At 46.3% G+C, this 17,029-nt stretch overlaps 2 protein-coding genes across 3 annotated transcripts in view; one reads left to right on the top strand and one right to left on the bottom strand.

Annotated features, from left to right (window-relative positions):
* Positions 1 to 2,874, bottom strand: part of APIP (APAF1 interacting protein) — a 36,517-nt gene extending 33,643 nt beyond the window's left edge. The window contains exon 1 of one of the 2 annotated variants that reach the window (XM_072619172.1): positions 2,743 to 2,874. In XM_072619172.1, the coding sequence (XP_072475273.1) occupies positions 2,743 to 2,799 (57 nt within the window). In that variant the 5' untranslated portion in view covers positions 2,800 to 2,874. Of the gene's footprint in view, positions 1 to 1,185; positions 2,041 to 2,742 lie in introns of those variants that run through there. The other variant, XM_072619171.1, reaches the window with a different exon arrangement.
* A 129-nt stretch (positions 2,875 to 3,003) lies between these two features.
* PDHX (pyruvate dehydrogenase complex component X) overlaps positions 3,004 to 17,029 on the top strand; it is a 68,903-nt gene continuing 54,877 nt past the window's right edge. The window contains exons 1-2 of the mRNA XM_072619170.1: positions 3,004 to 3,151; positions 13,576 to 13,656. Of these exons, the coding sequence (XP_072475271.1) occupies positions 3,004 to 3,151; positions 13,576 to 13,656 (229 nt within the window). The remainder of the gene's footprint in view (positions 3,152 to 13,575; positions 13,657 to 17,029) is intronic.

Here is a 17,029-nt window from a genome sequence, read left to right as displayed (position 1 = left end):
AGGCTCTGCAGTAGAAGCATTCCTGCAGCAGATAAGGCATAGGAGGAGATCCTTTGCAATCCCAGAGAGACTTTAGCCCAGGGGATGAGTGAGTCCCCTGAAGAACCTCCCTCTCCCATCAGATCTCTTTGTAAGTACTAGTGGTCATGGGAGGAGGGGGTGAGGCTTGGAATGGGAAAAGGTCAGCAAGTGCTTTGGCCCTTGGGAGTGACCAGGCTTTCCTCCCCGCCCCCACTAGACAGGGAAAAGGCTCAACAGGTCAAAGTTCTGACTGGTCTCTTCTGTGGTCACTCCTCCTCTTCTTCTCAGTTACACTCCCTTTTGGGGTTAAAATCTGAAGGAAATGGTGTACAATTGGGGCTCTCCCTCTCTTCTCATAGCCTCATCTCTCACTTAAAACTGCTCTCCCCAATGTTAGCAGTGATCTCACATGGGCCAAATTCAGGGGGCTTTTCTCACTCCTCATCCTCCTTGACCTCGTTCTCCACTGCTCCTCCAGTCTCTCTGGCTGGATCTCCATGCAGGGCATTCTGGGTGCCTCTTCTCTGGTCTCTATACTCTCTCATTAGGGGAGCTCATAAGCTCCATACAGATCATTCCCAAATTCTCCAGGCCTAGTCTCTCCAGTTCTCCTCCAGCTTTGAAAATGCCTCCAGGACATTTCAAACCGGCTGTCCTACAGGCACCTCAAATTCAACATGCCCAAGACAGAACCCATTACCTTTCCCCCTCAAACTCTTCCCGTTGTCTGTAACTTCTCTGTTACTGTCCAAAGCACCACCATCCTCCCATTTTTTCAACACCTTGGTGTCATCTTCAACTCCTCTCTCCTATCCACCTCACCTATCTAATCATTTGTCAAATCTTTTAACTTCTCCCTACAAAAAGTGTAGGTCTTATCATGTAGTCCGTCACTCAAGAAACCTTAATGGCTCCCTATTGTCTCCAGAATCATAAAGTTCTTTGTTTGGCATTTAAAGTTCTTCATAACCTGGCCCCTTCTCAACCTTTGCAATTTTCTTCCATTCCAAAGACCAATCAGCTGGTCATTCAAAACGCGTTGATTAAGCACCCATTATTCCATCTCTACTTGTGCACTCCTGCCCAAACCTCTAATTGGGGTAGAACACCTGCTCTGGCCCCTGAACCCCACTCTTAAATCAGTACTGTATGCTGGCCTCTCACCATTACCATCCATTCCTCTCCAAAGGCCACCTGGGTGACATCATTCTCCAGGTCGGCCCTGGTACACCTACAGTTGAACCCACTGGAGAAAGCAGGTTTGCCTCGAGCATTCCCCGGCCTTGACGAACTGGCCTGCTTGCTGCTTGTCAACAATCCATCCCTGGTCTCTCTGGCATTCCGTACAAGCTGTTTCTCCTCATTCCCATCTCTGACACTTCCTTGTTTCATTCAATCAAAGTTCACTTTCAGCGCCCCCTCCTAGGGGAAGCCTGTCCTGACTGTCAGAGCTGCCGGTGGTCTTCCCCCTTAAGTCACCGCATGCGTGCTGATCCTACCAAGCAGAGAACAAGCTCCCCGAAAGCAGGACCTGCTTCATGTTTTGTCCTCAGGTGCCCTGCCTAGCACGTGGTAAAAGCTGCTTAATGCTGAATGGCTCAGTGGATGGAGTGCCAGGCCTGGAGCCAGGAAGCCCTGAACTCGAACCTGGCCTCAGCCGCTGACTGACTGCGTGACCCTGGGCAAGTCACTTTATCTGCCTGCCTTCATGCAACGGAGAAGCGACTGGTGACACACTCTGGTGTCTTTGCCACTGACGGGGCTGGCACGCTGTGGTCCAGGGCCACGGATGGCAGAGACCGTATCGTGTGCTCCTTCTCTCTCCCCCATCGGGGGCACGGACCACCCTCCTCTCACGGGATTCACGGGAACTCAAGAACCCACACGGGTGCCCGCCACGTGCCAGGCACTGGAGAGACCGAGACCCAAACAGTAACTCCGGACCCTCGACCGCAGCGCCCGCCGTGGGGAGCGCCTGCTGTACTAGCCCGTGAGCTGCCAAGACGGAGAGGGAGCGGGCATCCACGGGGCACGGGGAGCGGGTCCGAGGCCCCGCGGGGCACGGGGGGGGGGGGGGGCGGGTCCGAGGCCCCGCGGGGCACGGGGGGGGGCGGGTCCGAGGCCCCGCGGGGCACGGGGGGGGGGGGCGGGTCCGAGGCCCCGCGGGGCACGGGGGGGGGGGGCGGGTCCGAGGCCCCGCGGGGCACGGGGAGGGGGGCGGGTCCGAGGCCCCGCCGTGCACGGGGGGGGGGCGGGTCCGAGGCCCCGCGGGGCATGGGGGGGGCGGGTCCGAGGCCCCGCCGGGCACGGGGGGGGGGGGGCGGGTCCGAGGCCCCGCGGGGCATGGGGTGGGTGCCGCAGAGGCGGTCACCACGGGAGCCCAGCGCCGGAGGGGAGCAGAGGCCTCCACAGCCTTCTCTCTCCGGGTCCCCACTTTAGAATCCACGCGGACCACCGCGCCTGGACTCCCACGGAGGTCACCCAGCGGTGTGGGAGGAAGCTGGGGATCGCGAAGGAACGCTAAGAGAAACAGCGGGCACTAGGGGCGGGAGGAAGGCAGTGAGCATGCGCAGACTCCGCCTCCACAGCGGCCTCCGCACGGCCCCTCCCCGGTCCGGTCCCGCCCGGGGGCCGTGCGCCTCCGTTTCCTCCTCCTCTTCCTCCTCTTGCCCCTGGCCCATTATTATAATAATGACCATGCTCGACCGCTTCCTCTCCTACCTCCACTAGGCCGCCGTGATAGCAGCAGCGGCCCTCCGGAGCTCGGCACGTGCTCATGGCTCACCCGGGCCACACCGCGGGACCTCCTTCCAGAGCCTTTCCCGATAGCTCTGCTTTTTCACTCAGGCAGGGCGGCGGTCAGCTTGGGGGTGGGGTCATGGGCGGGGCGCCGCGGAGCGCAGACCAATCAGGACTGAGCGTGGCGCTGAAGAAGGACGACTCTGAGGACCCCGGAGGACGCTCGCCCGCCCGCCGGCAAAGATGGCGGCCTCCTTGAGGCTGGGCTGCGGCCGCGGGGCGCTACGCTACCTCCTGGGCTCCGCGAGCGGCCGGCGAGCCAAGGCGGTCGTGACGTGGCTCGGCCGCGACGGCCCACGCCGGGGGCTCCATGGCTCAGCGTGGCTGCGGGGTGAGTGCAGCGGAGGAGGGGGCGGATCATCCCGGTCCCCGGGCTGGGCCCCCGCGGGAGCCGGAGCGCCCGGCCGGACCAGGCGGAACAGGCCGCGGCCTCCGGGGGCTGAGTGCGAGGGCGGGCCTCCCCTCTTTATTCTGGGGGCGGAGCGGACTCGAGGGCCGCGGCCTAGCGGCCTGGAGCCGGAGGCGACCGTAGAGGTCACTGAGCCCAGGCCCCGCCTCCTCCGGCTTGTGATTCTGTTACCAACTACCCCCCCTCCTGCAGCGCCGCCGGACTCGGGGTCCGGAAGTCCTGAGTTCAAGTAATCTGGGCATGAGACCCTTGGCATGTCACTTCAGAGTCTCTGGGCCTCAGTTTGCAGAACGCGGTCAGGAGGGGCGGCCGGGTGGTGCAGTGGGTAGAGCCCCAGCGGAGGAGTCCGGAGGACCTGGGTGCAAATCTCACCTCAGACACGTGACACTCACTAGCTGTGTGACCTTGGGCAGGTCACTTAACCCCAGCTGCCTCCTCCTGGGCCATCTCCGGTCATCCTGATGGACACTTGGTCCCTGGATGCCCATGGCTCAGGAGGAGGAGTGAGGCTGGTGACCCGCAGCCCTCCCTCCCTCCCAGTCACCTCATCATCTCCGCTGGCCGCCAGGGCCGAGCACCCCCAGGATGCGGTCCGTGTGGGTGCTGGTCCGCCCAGAGCCGGTGGGAGGCCCACGCCAAACCTTCCAGTGTGGTGTCGGTCCAAGTGCCCGCCACGTGCCCGGCTCTGCCACCACCAGCCCGCCGCTGTCATCGTCAGCCCTTCCTGTTGAAGACAAAGGCAGAAGGGCTGCTCCCATCATTCACACTGTTAGTGGCCACCAAACACCCCAGTTTAAGGGGAAAAAACTGTCCTTATTTTAAAAAGGTATACAAATCCGCTTTGGCTGCAGGTCAAGACGTCTGCCTTACTCTGTTCACAGGCTCTTTCTTCCATTAGGAGATAATCACCGGGCTTCGGTGGTATTTGGTGGCACCCCGTAAAAATGCCATCGTCCAGTCAACCATGCATTAAGTTGGAGCCGTGTGCCAGGGTGCTTGGTAGACAAGTGTAAATGGGGAAGGATAGAATGAGAAAAGGCAATGGAAAGGGTGGAGGTGGGGAGAGGACATGCCCAGGAGAGCTCCTGGTGGAGGTAGCTGCGGGGGCCTGCCCTGTGGGAAGGGGGGGTTGAAAGGACAGGGGGAGAGAAGGCTGTGGAAGTGGGTAGCCAGGACCTACCTGAGGCATGGAGGGGGACAGGGCAGAGAAAGGGAAGGATGGTCAGCCTGGGCATTTCCCCAAAACGGTGTAATGGGCAACCTAGAGGGTCAAGGCTGGTTGCTGGAAGTCCTTTTCTCTCTTTGATGGGATACTGAAGATGCTCCTCTTAGGAATCATATAGCTTCTTTGCCCGCTGTCTTGAGGAACCATGAATCTGCATCCTATCTCTCCTTGGCTCCTGATGTAGACATTGCCACAGAATGATGAGGGGTTGGGGATGGAGAGGGAAGATGTTAAGATACCGGTGGGTTGGGGAATGGTTCTCTGAATTGTTCTCATTCAGCTCACTTGAGCCTGCATCAGTCCATACAAGGCTTCCCAGGTTTCATAAAACTATTTCCTTTCATAATTTGACCATTCTCCAGTTAATGAACTCTTTGCTCAATGAACCGTATTGACTCCTAATTACTTGTAGAATCAAATAGCCTCACTGTTGTATACCTGTGAAACATGGACACTCTACCAGAGCCATGCCAAGAAACCGAATCCCTTCCATTTGAACTGTCTTAGGAAGATTCTGAGGATCACCTGGCAGGAGAAGGCGCCAGACACGGAAGTCCTTGCTCAAACTAAACTGCCAAGCATTCAAACTATGCTTCAGAGAGCACAACTCCAATGGGCTGGCCTTGTTCAAATGCAAAATGTGTGCTTGCCCAAAAGACTGTTTTATGGAGAATTCGTATGGGGCAGGCGATCACATGGTGGTCAGAGGTGATACAAGGACACTCTTAAGATCTCTCTCAAGAACTTTAGAATTGATTGTGTGACATGAGAGACACTGGCATAGGACTGTTTAGTGTGGTGTGCCTACATCAGAGAAGGTGCTGTGCTCTACGGAATTGAGACAGTACAAAGGAAATGCAGGATGTGCACATTTGTAGTATCCACCCCAAATGTTCACAGGAACTAGCTGTGCCCAGCCTGTGGTAGAACATTCCAAGCTCATATTGGTCTGATCAGCCACAGTCAGACATGCTGAAACGTGCCTTTAAGTAGTGATGGTTGAAAATGAAGAACAACAAACCAACTATGTAGTACACCTTTTGTTCCAGTCATTTGACATTGCTGCACACACACCCCTACACCTCTCAAAAACCCTAGTTACCTTGTACGTCTTTTGCATTAGATTTTGGTCTCCTCCCCCAAAAGATTTTTGAACCATATTTCAAGGCAATAGGAGGTTAAGTGACTTGCCCAGGGTCATGAAGCTAGTAAGTGTCTGAGGTCAAATTTGAACTCAGATCTTCTGACTCCAAGGATAGTGCTCTATCTACTGTGCCACCTAGCTTGCCCCTCTTTAGTATTTTAAGGTTCGTAAAGCCCTGTCTCAGCAACTCGTTGGAAGCTGCTGGGGCAGTGGACAGAGAGCTGACCTTGAGACTGACAGATCTGAGTTTTGGTGCCCCAAGCATGTCATTTACACTTGGGGCCTCAGGTAACTCTCTTACTGTAAGTTTCAGAGCAAGTACTGATCTGCATTGGTAGAGGAGGCCCTACACCAAGAACACCCTAGATCTAGGACGCATTTCTCTTCTACTTGTTTTGGCATGTTGTTTTCCTGCAGGATGTGTAAGCTCCTTGGGAGCTGGGTGGAGTGGGGCTCTCGTTGCCCCTCTGTAGCTCCAGTGCAAAACCTGGAACTTGGCATCTTGTAGGCTTTTAGTAGATGCTTGTTGAATTGAACAACTCTGTGGGTGGGTGGGTGGGATAATATTCTCTCCATTGTACTGGTGAGTAAGCTGAAGCACAGAAAGGAACTCAGGGGTTACATAGTTAATAGGTGTCAGAATCAAGATTCAGACTCCAGGCCAGCAGTCTTAAACAGTAAGATGTAATAGAAACTTAACTTTAGAGTTATAATAACATCTTTGAGACTTGTGTGAACCTTTATATTCCATTTTATGAGTGGGTCATATGCAACAGGGAGAAGGGAGACAGAAGTTAATGGATAGTTGTTATTATTTTAAATGCAACCTGCTCTTTTTTCCCTGTGATGTTTTGAAACGGTGATTGGGAAATGTAACCAGTTGGTCAGATAAGGATAGATGCAGCAGCCATAAATTTCCCAGTCTTCATCTGCTCCACTGCTTCTGAAAAAAGGGGCCCAGTTTAATCAGCCTGCATCACTTATTTAAAAAAAAAAAAAGGACACTGGTGTTGATAGACAGAACTGATTCTGGTATTTCTCTGTAAGCTCCCAGAGTGTCTGTCTTTGAAGTTAGGATTCAGTGAAAGATACATGTGCCTCAGGTGTGCTGTTTGTTTGACTGATAAAGAGGGTGTTTTTATTCTTTAAGATGTTCTCAAACTACCCCTAGATTATGAGGGATGAGGGCCAGGCTTGTGATTTCTTTGCCACAGGAGTGTGGAGAGCCTTTGTCCCAGGGTAGTTGGCACTTTGACCACTTCAGAGTGCAGTTTCTATAGAGCACTCATGGTTATTAACTTCCTGAAAACATTTCTCTTTTAACATGCTTACTTCCCTTTGAAGAGCTTTTAGTCGCCTAGTAGGATGTTTGCTTGCCTTAGTTAAGAATTTGAGGTTATGAATAATACAAGAGCTAGCCCTTAAGGTTTGCCAAATGCTTTACAGATTAATCTCATTTGATCCTCACAGCAACCCTGGGACATTATGTAGCCATCTCAGCCTTCATTTCCTCTTTTGCATCATAAATTTAGAGCTCGAAGAGGCCTTACAGGTAGAGTCAGAGCCCTCCTCCAGTCAGTGAGGCAGCTGACTGAATTGGGCAGTTGTGCATAGCTGAGTCTGAGGTAGGAGTAAACCCTGGTCATCCTGATTCCAGGGTCAGTGATCTGCCCACAGCACTAGGCCTCATATACAAAGCAGAGAAAGGCTTCTTGTTTTATCAACATGTGCATAATTGCTCGGTTTCTACATTTCAGAAGAATCCAGCAGTCTTTGTGGATTGGAATCCCGAAGACCTGGCTTTAAATGCTGCCTGATAGAGTTATAAGACTGACTGTGTGCCCCAGGCTGTCCCCTCGATTATCTGACAAGGGCAGGGTGGCAGGTCTACCAGCCTGGCCTTTGAATCCTGGTTTCGATTCTGGGCCAGCTACTGAACCTCCCTCAGCCATAGTTTCATCATCTGTAAAAGGGCCATTAGATTAAGTCACATAATATATGTAAAATGTCTTGCACACATGAAAGCACTTGATAAATGTTAGCTAGTCTGCTGAGGAAAGACCAGATTTTTCTCATTTTTATCATTAACCAATATTTCTTGACAAAACAGTAAGCTCAAGGCAGCTTCAGGGACACAAAATGGCAATGACTCCCCCCACCCCACCCCCCTGCTGCCTTCTGACCACCTTCCCTCTCTCCAGTTCCCCTCTCCTCCAGTGGTGTAGACTGGAAGAGGCTCTGGGGGTCAGAAATAAATGTTCCAATCCAGCAGGATGGCCTTGGCCAGGTCTGTTGTCTTGGCTTCACTTGCTCATCTCTAAAATGGATTGGTTGGACCCAGATTTCCAGATTTTCTTTCATCTAAAATATGCTCTAGTTCCATGGGATTGAAGTGGAATTGGTGACTTTTTAATAACTATTTCAGTCCCACTCAAGAAACATAGCTGATAGAGAGCCATCCTTTACTCTGTATCTGAGGCCCTTGAACTTCAGAATAAGACTTTTGTAGTGATACTTGTTAAAAAGTGGATTCTTATTTGGTACATGAAAACCCTGAGTACTGCTTTAAAACAGCTCTTTGAACAGAGAAGACTTACACTAAAACAAATACCTAAACTATTGTTATCTCTAGAGGTTGACCATTTGCCTCAGTTAACTTTCCTCAAAAGCTCACTTTTTTAAGTATTAAGGATCTCTGCTCTGAAAGTGCTGACTCCATTTACTTCTGCTTTTTTTCAGCTAACCTGCAGGTGGCAGAAGTGGTTTATTTTTACTAACTATTCAGTTTTATTTAACGTGTTCTTGTGTTGAAGGTAGTTGGTTAAATGAACTGCATCTCTCCCATAATGATTATAAAAGATGCAAGTTGATGGCAAGATGGGGAGCTAAGCTGAAAAAGCTTTGGTGATTTACTTCTGAATTGCTCTGTCTTCATTTCATGGTTCTTGTCTTCTTGGATTATAGTTGAGAAACTGAGACCTAAGCATGAAACACAAGCAGTACCATATGTCACCCGCTGAATTTCCTTAATTACATTAGTCAGAGTAATGAAGCTTAGATCTGCTTCATATTAACTGCAGAGTAGTTTGTTTTGCATTTGTCCTTTAACAGGATGTTAATATAGGAATCTTTTTTGGTCTTGAAACCCTTTAGTGTCATCGTGATTAAGCACTAGCTCTTAGAAATTTGAAACAGCTATTAGGCCTGGAGAGTTAATTGTCTAGGGGACAGAAATCCATTCTAGGGAAAATGAAATTTGGGTGTTTTGTTTGAAACTGACTGGAAACTCTTGCTCTAGAAATTCACAGATAGTTTTTTGAAAGAATGCAGGAAATGTCCCCAAAAGCTGCTGTAAAGTTCCATGACTTTTCAGCCTCCGGACTTATGGCCTGTGCTTGTAGCATTGTGACAGATGAAACAACAGCACGGAATCAATAAAGAGACTTCATTTGTTACCTGTCATACATAGCCTTCTGTTGAAAAGCACCAGAGCTTGCTTTGGCAGCTCCACTGGCTTTCATCTCTTCTCTCTTGAACCTTATTGACAGCAGTGATTTTCTTTACGCATGAGCTACCGCACACCAAATTAGGTAGGTTACATACGACTTGGAAGAATATTTTAGAGCATCTTCTTCTGATTGTCTTTTGAGCCAGTTCGCTGTGTGTAAAAGGAGCCAGACACTTAAAATGATGATGAAATCCTTACATTCTGCTCTAGCCCCATGGCTGTATTAAGTGTACGGATTATATTTGGATTATAATTGGATATGTATGGATTATAATTGAAACAATATCCAGTACTACCGAAAGGGAGAAACCACATCTCCCCCCAACACTGCTTAAATTTGAACAAGAACAATCAGTAGAAGATGTAATTGGTGCCACATTTAGCAGTGACAGTTAAGCAGGAAAGAGCTAAAAAGCGGTGCTTAATGGAGTGGAGAAAGGGGAGCAAATTTTATTTTGAATAATGAAACCAAATAATGTTGGGCATTAGCTAAACTCTAGGGAAGCCTGAAAAGTTCATCTCTGAATATAGTTTATTGCCCTGCTAGGGAAGAGAAATTAATAGTGTGTTGCACTTTGAATGAATGCTAGTACTAGGATTACATAATTTTGTATAATCAGCCAGCTGAAAAAAATGAGTTCATACAAGAGGCCTCCTGTAGTTAACATGACTTTTTACCTGGCACTGTGGATCTGGGATGCAGTTCTCAAGAGGCATTAGGCAGAAGTGTTTTCTCCAGGCAATTTTAACTATAAAAAAACGCATGTAATTTATCAGAACGCACTCTTTCCAATTCTTTGCTTTGAATTCTATCACTCTTCACTTTTAAAGAGAGGACAATGATGATCTATTATGGGATTTAAAATTTTTTTGCTGGTGAATTCGGAGAAGCAATTTCAATTCATGCATGAAGGATGGCCGCATGAGGTATGGTTATGCTCTTTTTTATTAAATAAAAATGAAAATTACTTGGGACTGATGAATGGTTAAATTGAAAGCCATATACTCAGCAGTAGTAAATTAAAGATCTCAGTATAGTTCTCAATGTCAGCAGTAATGGAAATTGGAAAGTCTTTGGTGAGAGAGATTGTTACTGAGACAAACATTTAAGTATAAGTTGTCATAGCAGGTGAAACAAAATTATGAAAATATTTGAGAGACTTATGTGTTGAGGGCATCCATTTTGAACATATTTGGCATAAACTGGAATGCAGATATGATAGCTGTAGTCTAAGTTGACAAAAATGATCAAACTTGGAATCTTATGACCTGGATTCTAATTCTGACTATGCCCTTAGATGAGGGGCTTGGTCTAGGCCTAGGCCTCTCCTTGGTCTCCTTTTAATGGGATCCTTGACTCTTGTACTGCAGGGTTCCAACTTCTCTTTTCTTTCTTTGTATCTAGCTCTAGGCTTTCCTGAACTGTAGGTACCTCAGACTCTATATGTCCAAACACAGAATTGATTTCCTTTCTCCCCAAACCCCTCCTTTCCGTGATTTCCCTGCTTTTGGTGAAGATTCTGTTTTGTTCCTAGTCTCTTAGGTTTGAAACCTCATTCTTCTTCAGCTGATCACCCTCTCTCAGCCCTCGTATCCAGTCAGTTGTAAAAACTTATCAATTCTCTGGCCACGAGGTGTCTCCTGTATTTTCCTGGTCTCTCCACTGATGCCACTCTCTGTGTTCGGGCCCCTCTTCATTTATTGCTTGGACAATTGCAGTAGCTTTCTATTGTTCCCTTTGCCTCCCACTGCTTTCTTTTTTAATACACTTTTCTTAAAGTTTAAGAAACTCAGCAGTTCCCTATTGACTCTAGGATAAAGCTTCTTTGTTCTCTGACTCCAGCCTGCCTTTTTTTAGGGTGCTGAATACTTTCCTTCATTCACTTACAAGTTACAAGTAACCTGGTGTGCTTGCTCTTTCCCATATGCTATAACATATCATTCCCATGTCTGTGCCCTTGCATAGGATGTCCTCCATGCCTGGAATGTGCCCCTTCCGAGGCTCTGCTGTATCACCCCCTCCCCCATCCCTTTTCTTCAAAAGTCAGCTCAGATACAGCCTCCCATAGGAAGGGAACTGATCTCCATCCCACCCCCTCCTCCCACACACACCTGACTTCTAGTCCTCTCCACCCCCCAGACTGCTTGGTGCATATTTTGTGTTCCCTATTCTATGTTGATTCCTTACTACCATCCCCACCCCAAACTCACTGTTCAGATTCCCCCTCCTATAATGAAAGCCCCATTAAGAGCAGTGAAGGCAGGCAATGTGTTAGTGTGGGGAGGTCAGTTGGTTTCTAATCTTGGTGTGACCTTACGCTAGGCCCTTAATCTCTTACCCTTGGTTTCTTTATCTGTAGTTCTGGTATTTGGACAGAGTGAAGTGAATGACTAAAACTTCACTTACTGAGCACTTTAGCTCTACACTGGACCCTTTGCTTAGCATTGAGCATCGCTAGCCAGGTGAGCCAGGCAGCCCCTGCTGTCCAGGAACTGCCATTTCAGTAGAGGAAGGCTGCACCTCTGGAGGGTCAGGAGCACACAGGGCTGGTGATACGGTGGCAAATAGACAGTGGGTCTGGGAAGGGTAGTCCTCGTGGCCTGTGCGGTATCTGTGGGCTGTTTGTGTCCTTGTGTCCCTGGGGCCATAACAGGCACTTAGTAAATGATGGTCGAGTAAATGTTGATGATTGACAGTTCCTATGGAAATTGGTTCTTCAGAAATGGCTCGCACCCTGCTGCTTGTGGCCTCCTTGTCCACTCATTACGTCTGATGTTAATGACACGAGTGGCCATGAAGAAAACACCCTCTTGGGCAGGAAGGAAAGGTTTCTGAAATGGGGACTAAGAGATTGTGTTGGAAGGTGGTTGAGGGGGGCACCAGGAATATTTGCATGCTGTGGAAAAGTGGTTGGACTTCAGGATGAGGATTATAGAAGTAGATCTGGAAGCCACCTGATTTTATAGGTGGGGAAACTGAGGCCCCCCCAGATTTTAATGACTTTTACCATATAAGAGGTACTACATGGTATGACCAGGATTTTACTGGGAAACATTTGTTTTTAGCTCATCAGAGTCATAGCTCACCATGTTCTAGCACTTTAAGGTTGCTGAGTGCTTTCTTCATAGCAGCCTTGTTACCTGAGCATTGTGCACATGTTATCCCTGTTTTACAGATGATGAAACTCAGCTAACAGATAAAGGGATATACCCAAGGTTGTCCAACTAGTCAGACTCAGAGTGAGCTCCTTTTGGACTCATCCAGTCTCCTTACACCATACTACTTTCCTTTTTCACACAACTATACTGAGTATGTGTGTGTGTATATATACACATATACACAACTCTACTGAAGATATATACACACATATGTATCTCTGTATGTGTGTATGTATATATGCATATGTGTGTCTATATATACATACACACATACATACATACATATGAACACAAGACTTCCGACTCAATTTCTAGTTTTGTTTTTGTCCTAGACTCTGACTTACCCAAGTGAGTAATAAAATAATATACCTTTGGTGTTCTGCTGGTTGTTAATTTTTAACTGTAGCATGATCAACACTTGATCATTCTATGAGACATTTTAAGTTCCTAATTAAAATCAGTGGGGACACAATTTTCCTTGTCAGAATGAATCATTCCATAGTCTATCACTTTCTATATCTGGGACAGACAGTCTAGAAAGGTACAAGTCGGGCCCAGAATTAAACCAAAGAAGGAGAGTAGGGTAGATTGACTGTATGGAATTTAGAGTTCCCCTGATTCCCCCTTGATGTTCCTGGAAATAGGAACATGGTTTGTACAACGTATAAACACTGAGGAATTTTAAAGTGTCATCATCAGGGAAATGTATGATAGAAAAGAAAACAAGTTGGTCATGTGTCAAGCGTGAAGGATAAGATACCAACAGCCCCAGTATTCCTCAGATGTCCTTGTCATTTCAAGAGAAATTGAGGAAGGACCCTGTTGAGGTGGGTCCATTTCATTGGTATAGACAAGCTCCCACTACCCATACAGATCTAAATCTCTTCCTCAACTTAGGTTTTTAGGGGGATGCCTGGGGCACTTAGGGGTTAAATGACTTACCTACTGTCATTCAGCCAGTATGTGTCAGGCAGTACTTGAACCCAGGTTTTCCTCACTTTTAAACCTCATTCTGTATCTACTGTACTCCTTCCTCTACACAATTCGTTTCAAAATTAAACACCTGTTATGACTATGACAGTGTACTAATATGTGTTTTTTGAAGAATCTGAAGAATTGTATCTTTGTGCTATTTACTGGCTTCTTGATGAGATTGAGAGTTGTCTTCAACTCTTTCCCCCTCTAGAATTAAGAGGTTCTCTTTCTCAACTAAATCTTTATCTTCAGATGGGGGGAGTTGGGTATGAATTTGAGTCTAAGTCTTAGGACGTGCACATTTAGTTACTAATCTTTCCCATTTTTCATTTCAGTTGATCCTATTAAAATTTTAATGCCTTCCTTGTCTCCTACGATGGAAGAAGGAAACGTTGTGAAATGGTTGAAAAAGGAAGGTAAGTGGTGTGTGTGTGTGTGTGTGTGTGTGTGTGTGTGTGTGTGTGTGTGTGTGTATTCATTTTTGATTTTTTGGGTTTGTAATTGCTTTCAGTCATGGTTGGTATAAACTGATGTAAATTGAGTTACGTGGTCAGCTTATAAAAAACCAAGTAAAATTTTTCCCATCTTGTTTCACTCTGCTTTTTTCTGAAGTAGAAAAATGATATCCTAATAAAACCATGTTTCTATTTTTGGACTTTGACTTTAGTTATTAGTTTCATGATATCAAAGACAACTCCCAGTCCCATTTTCAGGCTTTTTTCCTTTGACCCTTTTATTCACACGGTAACATTTATATTCAACAACAAACAAGGCAGTAACCAAGTGTTTGAGGTACAAAGACAGAAAGGAGAACAATTCTTACTCAAGGAATTGGTCTTCTTCAGCCACAAAGGACGAACGCACACCACCTCATAGTCGCTACTTAACTCCTTCATCTTCAGCTCAGGCATCACCTTTGGCATGAGCACTTTCCTGTTCCTCTCTTTTCCAGTTGCCAGAACCTTTCCTCCCTAACTTTATCTTTTGTATTTTTATGTGTTTGTTCTCTCTCTAAATGTACACACATTGCACATATATGTGCACAAATATATGCACATATACACATTGCCTTTCTTCGTTTTAGAACAGAGGTTCTTAGTTGGGGTATGTGAGCTTGGTTTTTTCCCTAATACTTAGATAGCTGTATTTTAATGTATATAATTTCCTATATACACCTAAATATTTTATGTTAGGCATTTTCAAACCTCATTCTGAGGAGTTCATTGGCTCCAGCAGATTGCTCAAGGGTTCTATGACATAAGCAATGTTAAGAACCCTTGTTTTAGGATGTAGGCTTCTTGAGGCCAGGGATTGTTTTGTCTTCCATCTTTTTTCTTTATCTCTGTACTTGCAGTTTTTTGTCCTTAGCAGTTGTTTCACAAGTCCATACTGATTGAAAGTGCCCAGAGATCACCACTGGCAGCATCGTGAGGGCATTGGTAGATGAGGCAGATGACCTTCCCTTTCTGCCTCTGGAAAACTGCTGTCTGTCATCACATCTTCTGAAGAGCACCATGGTAGCTCCCTCCTGGGGCCCTTCCGCTGATCTAGGTCGTGAACCTCAGGCAGCTGAGTGACTGGCTCTTGGGGACAGTTAAGCTGCTGTGAGTTTGCTTCTAAGGAAGTTTCACCTTCATACATAATATACTCTCTCAGACTCTATTTCTAGGTTTCTCATTTCTGATGAATTATAGAGCTCTGGTTATTTCTGTATTAGATGTGCTGGCCTGGTATTATTCTGAGTTCTCAAGTCATGGTTCAATCACAGAACAGTCTTTTAGGGATAATTATAAGAAGATTAATTTCATCAGATTTCCAGGCCTAATTAGACATGGCCAGAGAAGATTCCTTGGACTCATATTTGTCTCCTTTTAGCCCACTGTCACTTGATAAGTCTTTCACGTGTATGAGAACATGGGGAATATTAAAAGTTTATAGACTGATCACCTCCTCAGGCAGTGTGGTATAATGGAAAGGCCAGTGACTGGATTTGTGGTAGATAAGAAATCTAATTGCTGCTCACTACTGTTTGTGTGCCCTTAGGCAGTGTTTCCTCACCTGGGAAATGAGGCCCAGCTGACGTCCAAAGCCTCTTCCAGTTCCAGATCCTATGGTATTTCAAGAATCCTGGTCCATTTTCACATATGAAGTGTGCTGTTATATCTTAATTTGGAGGTTTGACAGATATTTTAATAGCCAATACTGTCTTCTAAATGTTGCCCTTAAAAATCCTCCTCTGTTCTAAGGCAGTGCTGCTTGGTAGAAGTTCTGCTGATAGTCTAGAGCAGTAGTAATCCTTTTTGCCTATTGGAGTCTTACGTTTAGGCCTACCTGAAGGATGCTGTTAATGCATGAATTTATTATTTATACAGTGGGGTTTTTTTGGGGGATGTTCTTCCATAGGTGGGGATTATATTCTCTTCATACATACATATATGTATATATATACACATATATATACACACACTCAATTTCATGTCAGTACATATAAATATATAAAATGTGCACATAAATATACATGAATATTTATGCACACATGCATTCATTTTAGTTCAAACAAGTGCATATGATATGTATTGAAAGTACATGTCTTTATATATTCAGGATTTTATAAATTCGTAGTAAATTAGAATGTAGTATGGTAGTGGTGGTGGAGTTCAGTCATTTCAATTATGTCTGATTCTCCATGATCCCTTTTTGGGGTTTTCTTGGCAGAGATACTGGAGTGGTTTGCTATTTCCTTCTCCAACTCATTTTACATATGAGGAAACTGAGGCAAACGGAGTCAAGTGATTTGCCCAGGGTGACGCAGCCAATAAGTGTCTGGGGCCACATTTGAACTCTCAAAGATGAGTCTTCCTGACTCCAGGCCTGGCAGTGTGTGCTTTCTGGTGCCCCTGGCTGCCCTTAGTTTGGCATGATGGACCAAGACTGGTCTCCATCCTGGCCTTGTGACTCATTAGACATGACAAAAGATGAGTTGCTTCCCCTTTAAGATTGTAGAATTTTCTAAGTGAGAGGCAGTAGTATTTCTCTGATAATAGTAATAGCTAGAGTTTATATAGCACTTTAAGATGTGCAGAATACTTTACAAATATCTCATTCTCACAGCAATCTGGTGAGGTAGGTGCTATTATTATCCTTATTTTACATAAAAGAAAGTGGGGCAGGCTGGGTTAAGTGACTTGCCCAGGGTCAGACAGCCAGTAATGTTAGGGGGATGGGATTTGAATTTCTCTTTTCTGACTCCAAATCCAGGGCTTCGTACCCTGCACCACCTGTCTGCCTCTGAAATAAGGTGATGGCGCTCTGTTTTCTTTGGAAAGACTCGGGGTAAAATCCTTGAGTAGCAGGCATTGTATTTACAGGCTCATTTTATTGTTTTTTGAGAACCATACCAAATCCTAAATTTACAAACATGTTGAGCAGAACAGATCAGCATTGGAAAGTGAACGAAGAAATACTTTGTAGGTTGTCTGTTGTGCTTTTTGCCAGCAAAAGCCCAAATGGAATCACCAAGAGTTGGGCATGACTGAAAATGATTGAACAGCCAAAGGTTGTGTCACAGACACATATTCTACATCTTTGAGAGTTCAGATCAGCAGAAGTGTTTCTTCAGGATAATTGTTTATTATAATTAGAAATGGTCACGTTTGTCCCATGGTCTAATGTGACGGCCTTTACTACTGACGTATGTGAAGTGCTTGTAGTCTTACAGGAAAAAACGACATTGAAATGTTAGTTCTGTTGTTGATTTTTATTTTATTTTCCCTCATTTCTGATGTCAGA

This window comes from Notamacropus eugenii, chromosome 6, assembly GCF_028372415.1.
Source record: "Notamacropus eugenii isolate mMacEug1 chromosome 6, mMacEug1.pri_v2, whole genome shotgun sequence".
Lineage (NCBI taxonomy): Eukaryota > Metazoa > Chordata > Mammalia > Diprotodontia > Macropodidae > Notamacropus > Notamacropus eugenii.
Note: the sequence above shows the minus strand (reverse complement) of the source record. Positions and strands in the feature narration are given on the sequence as shown.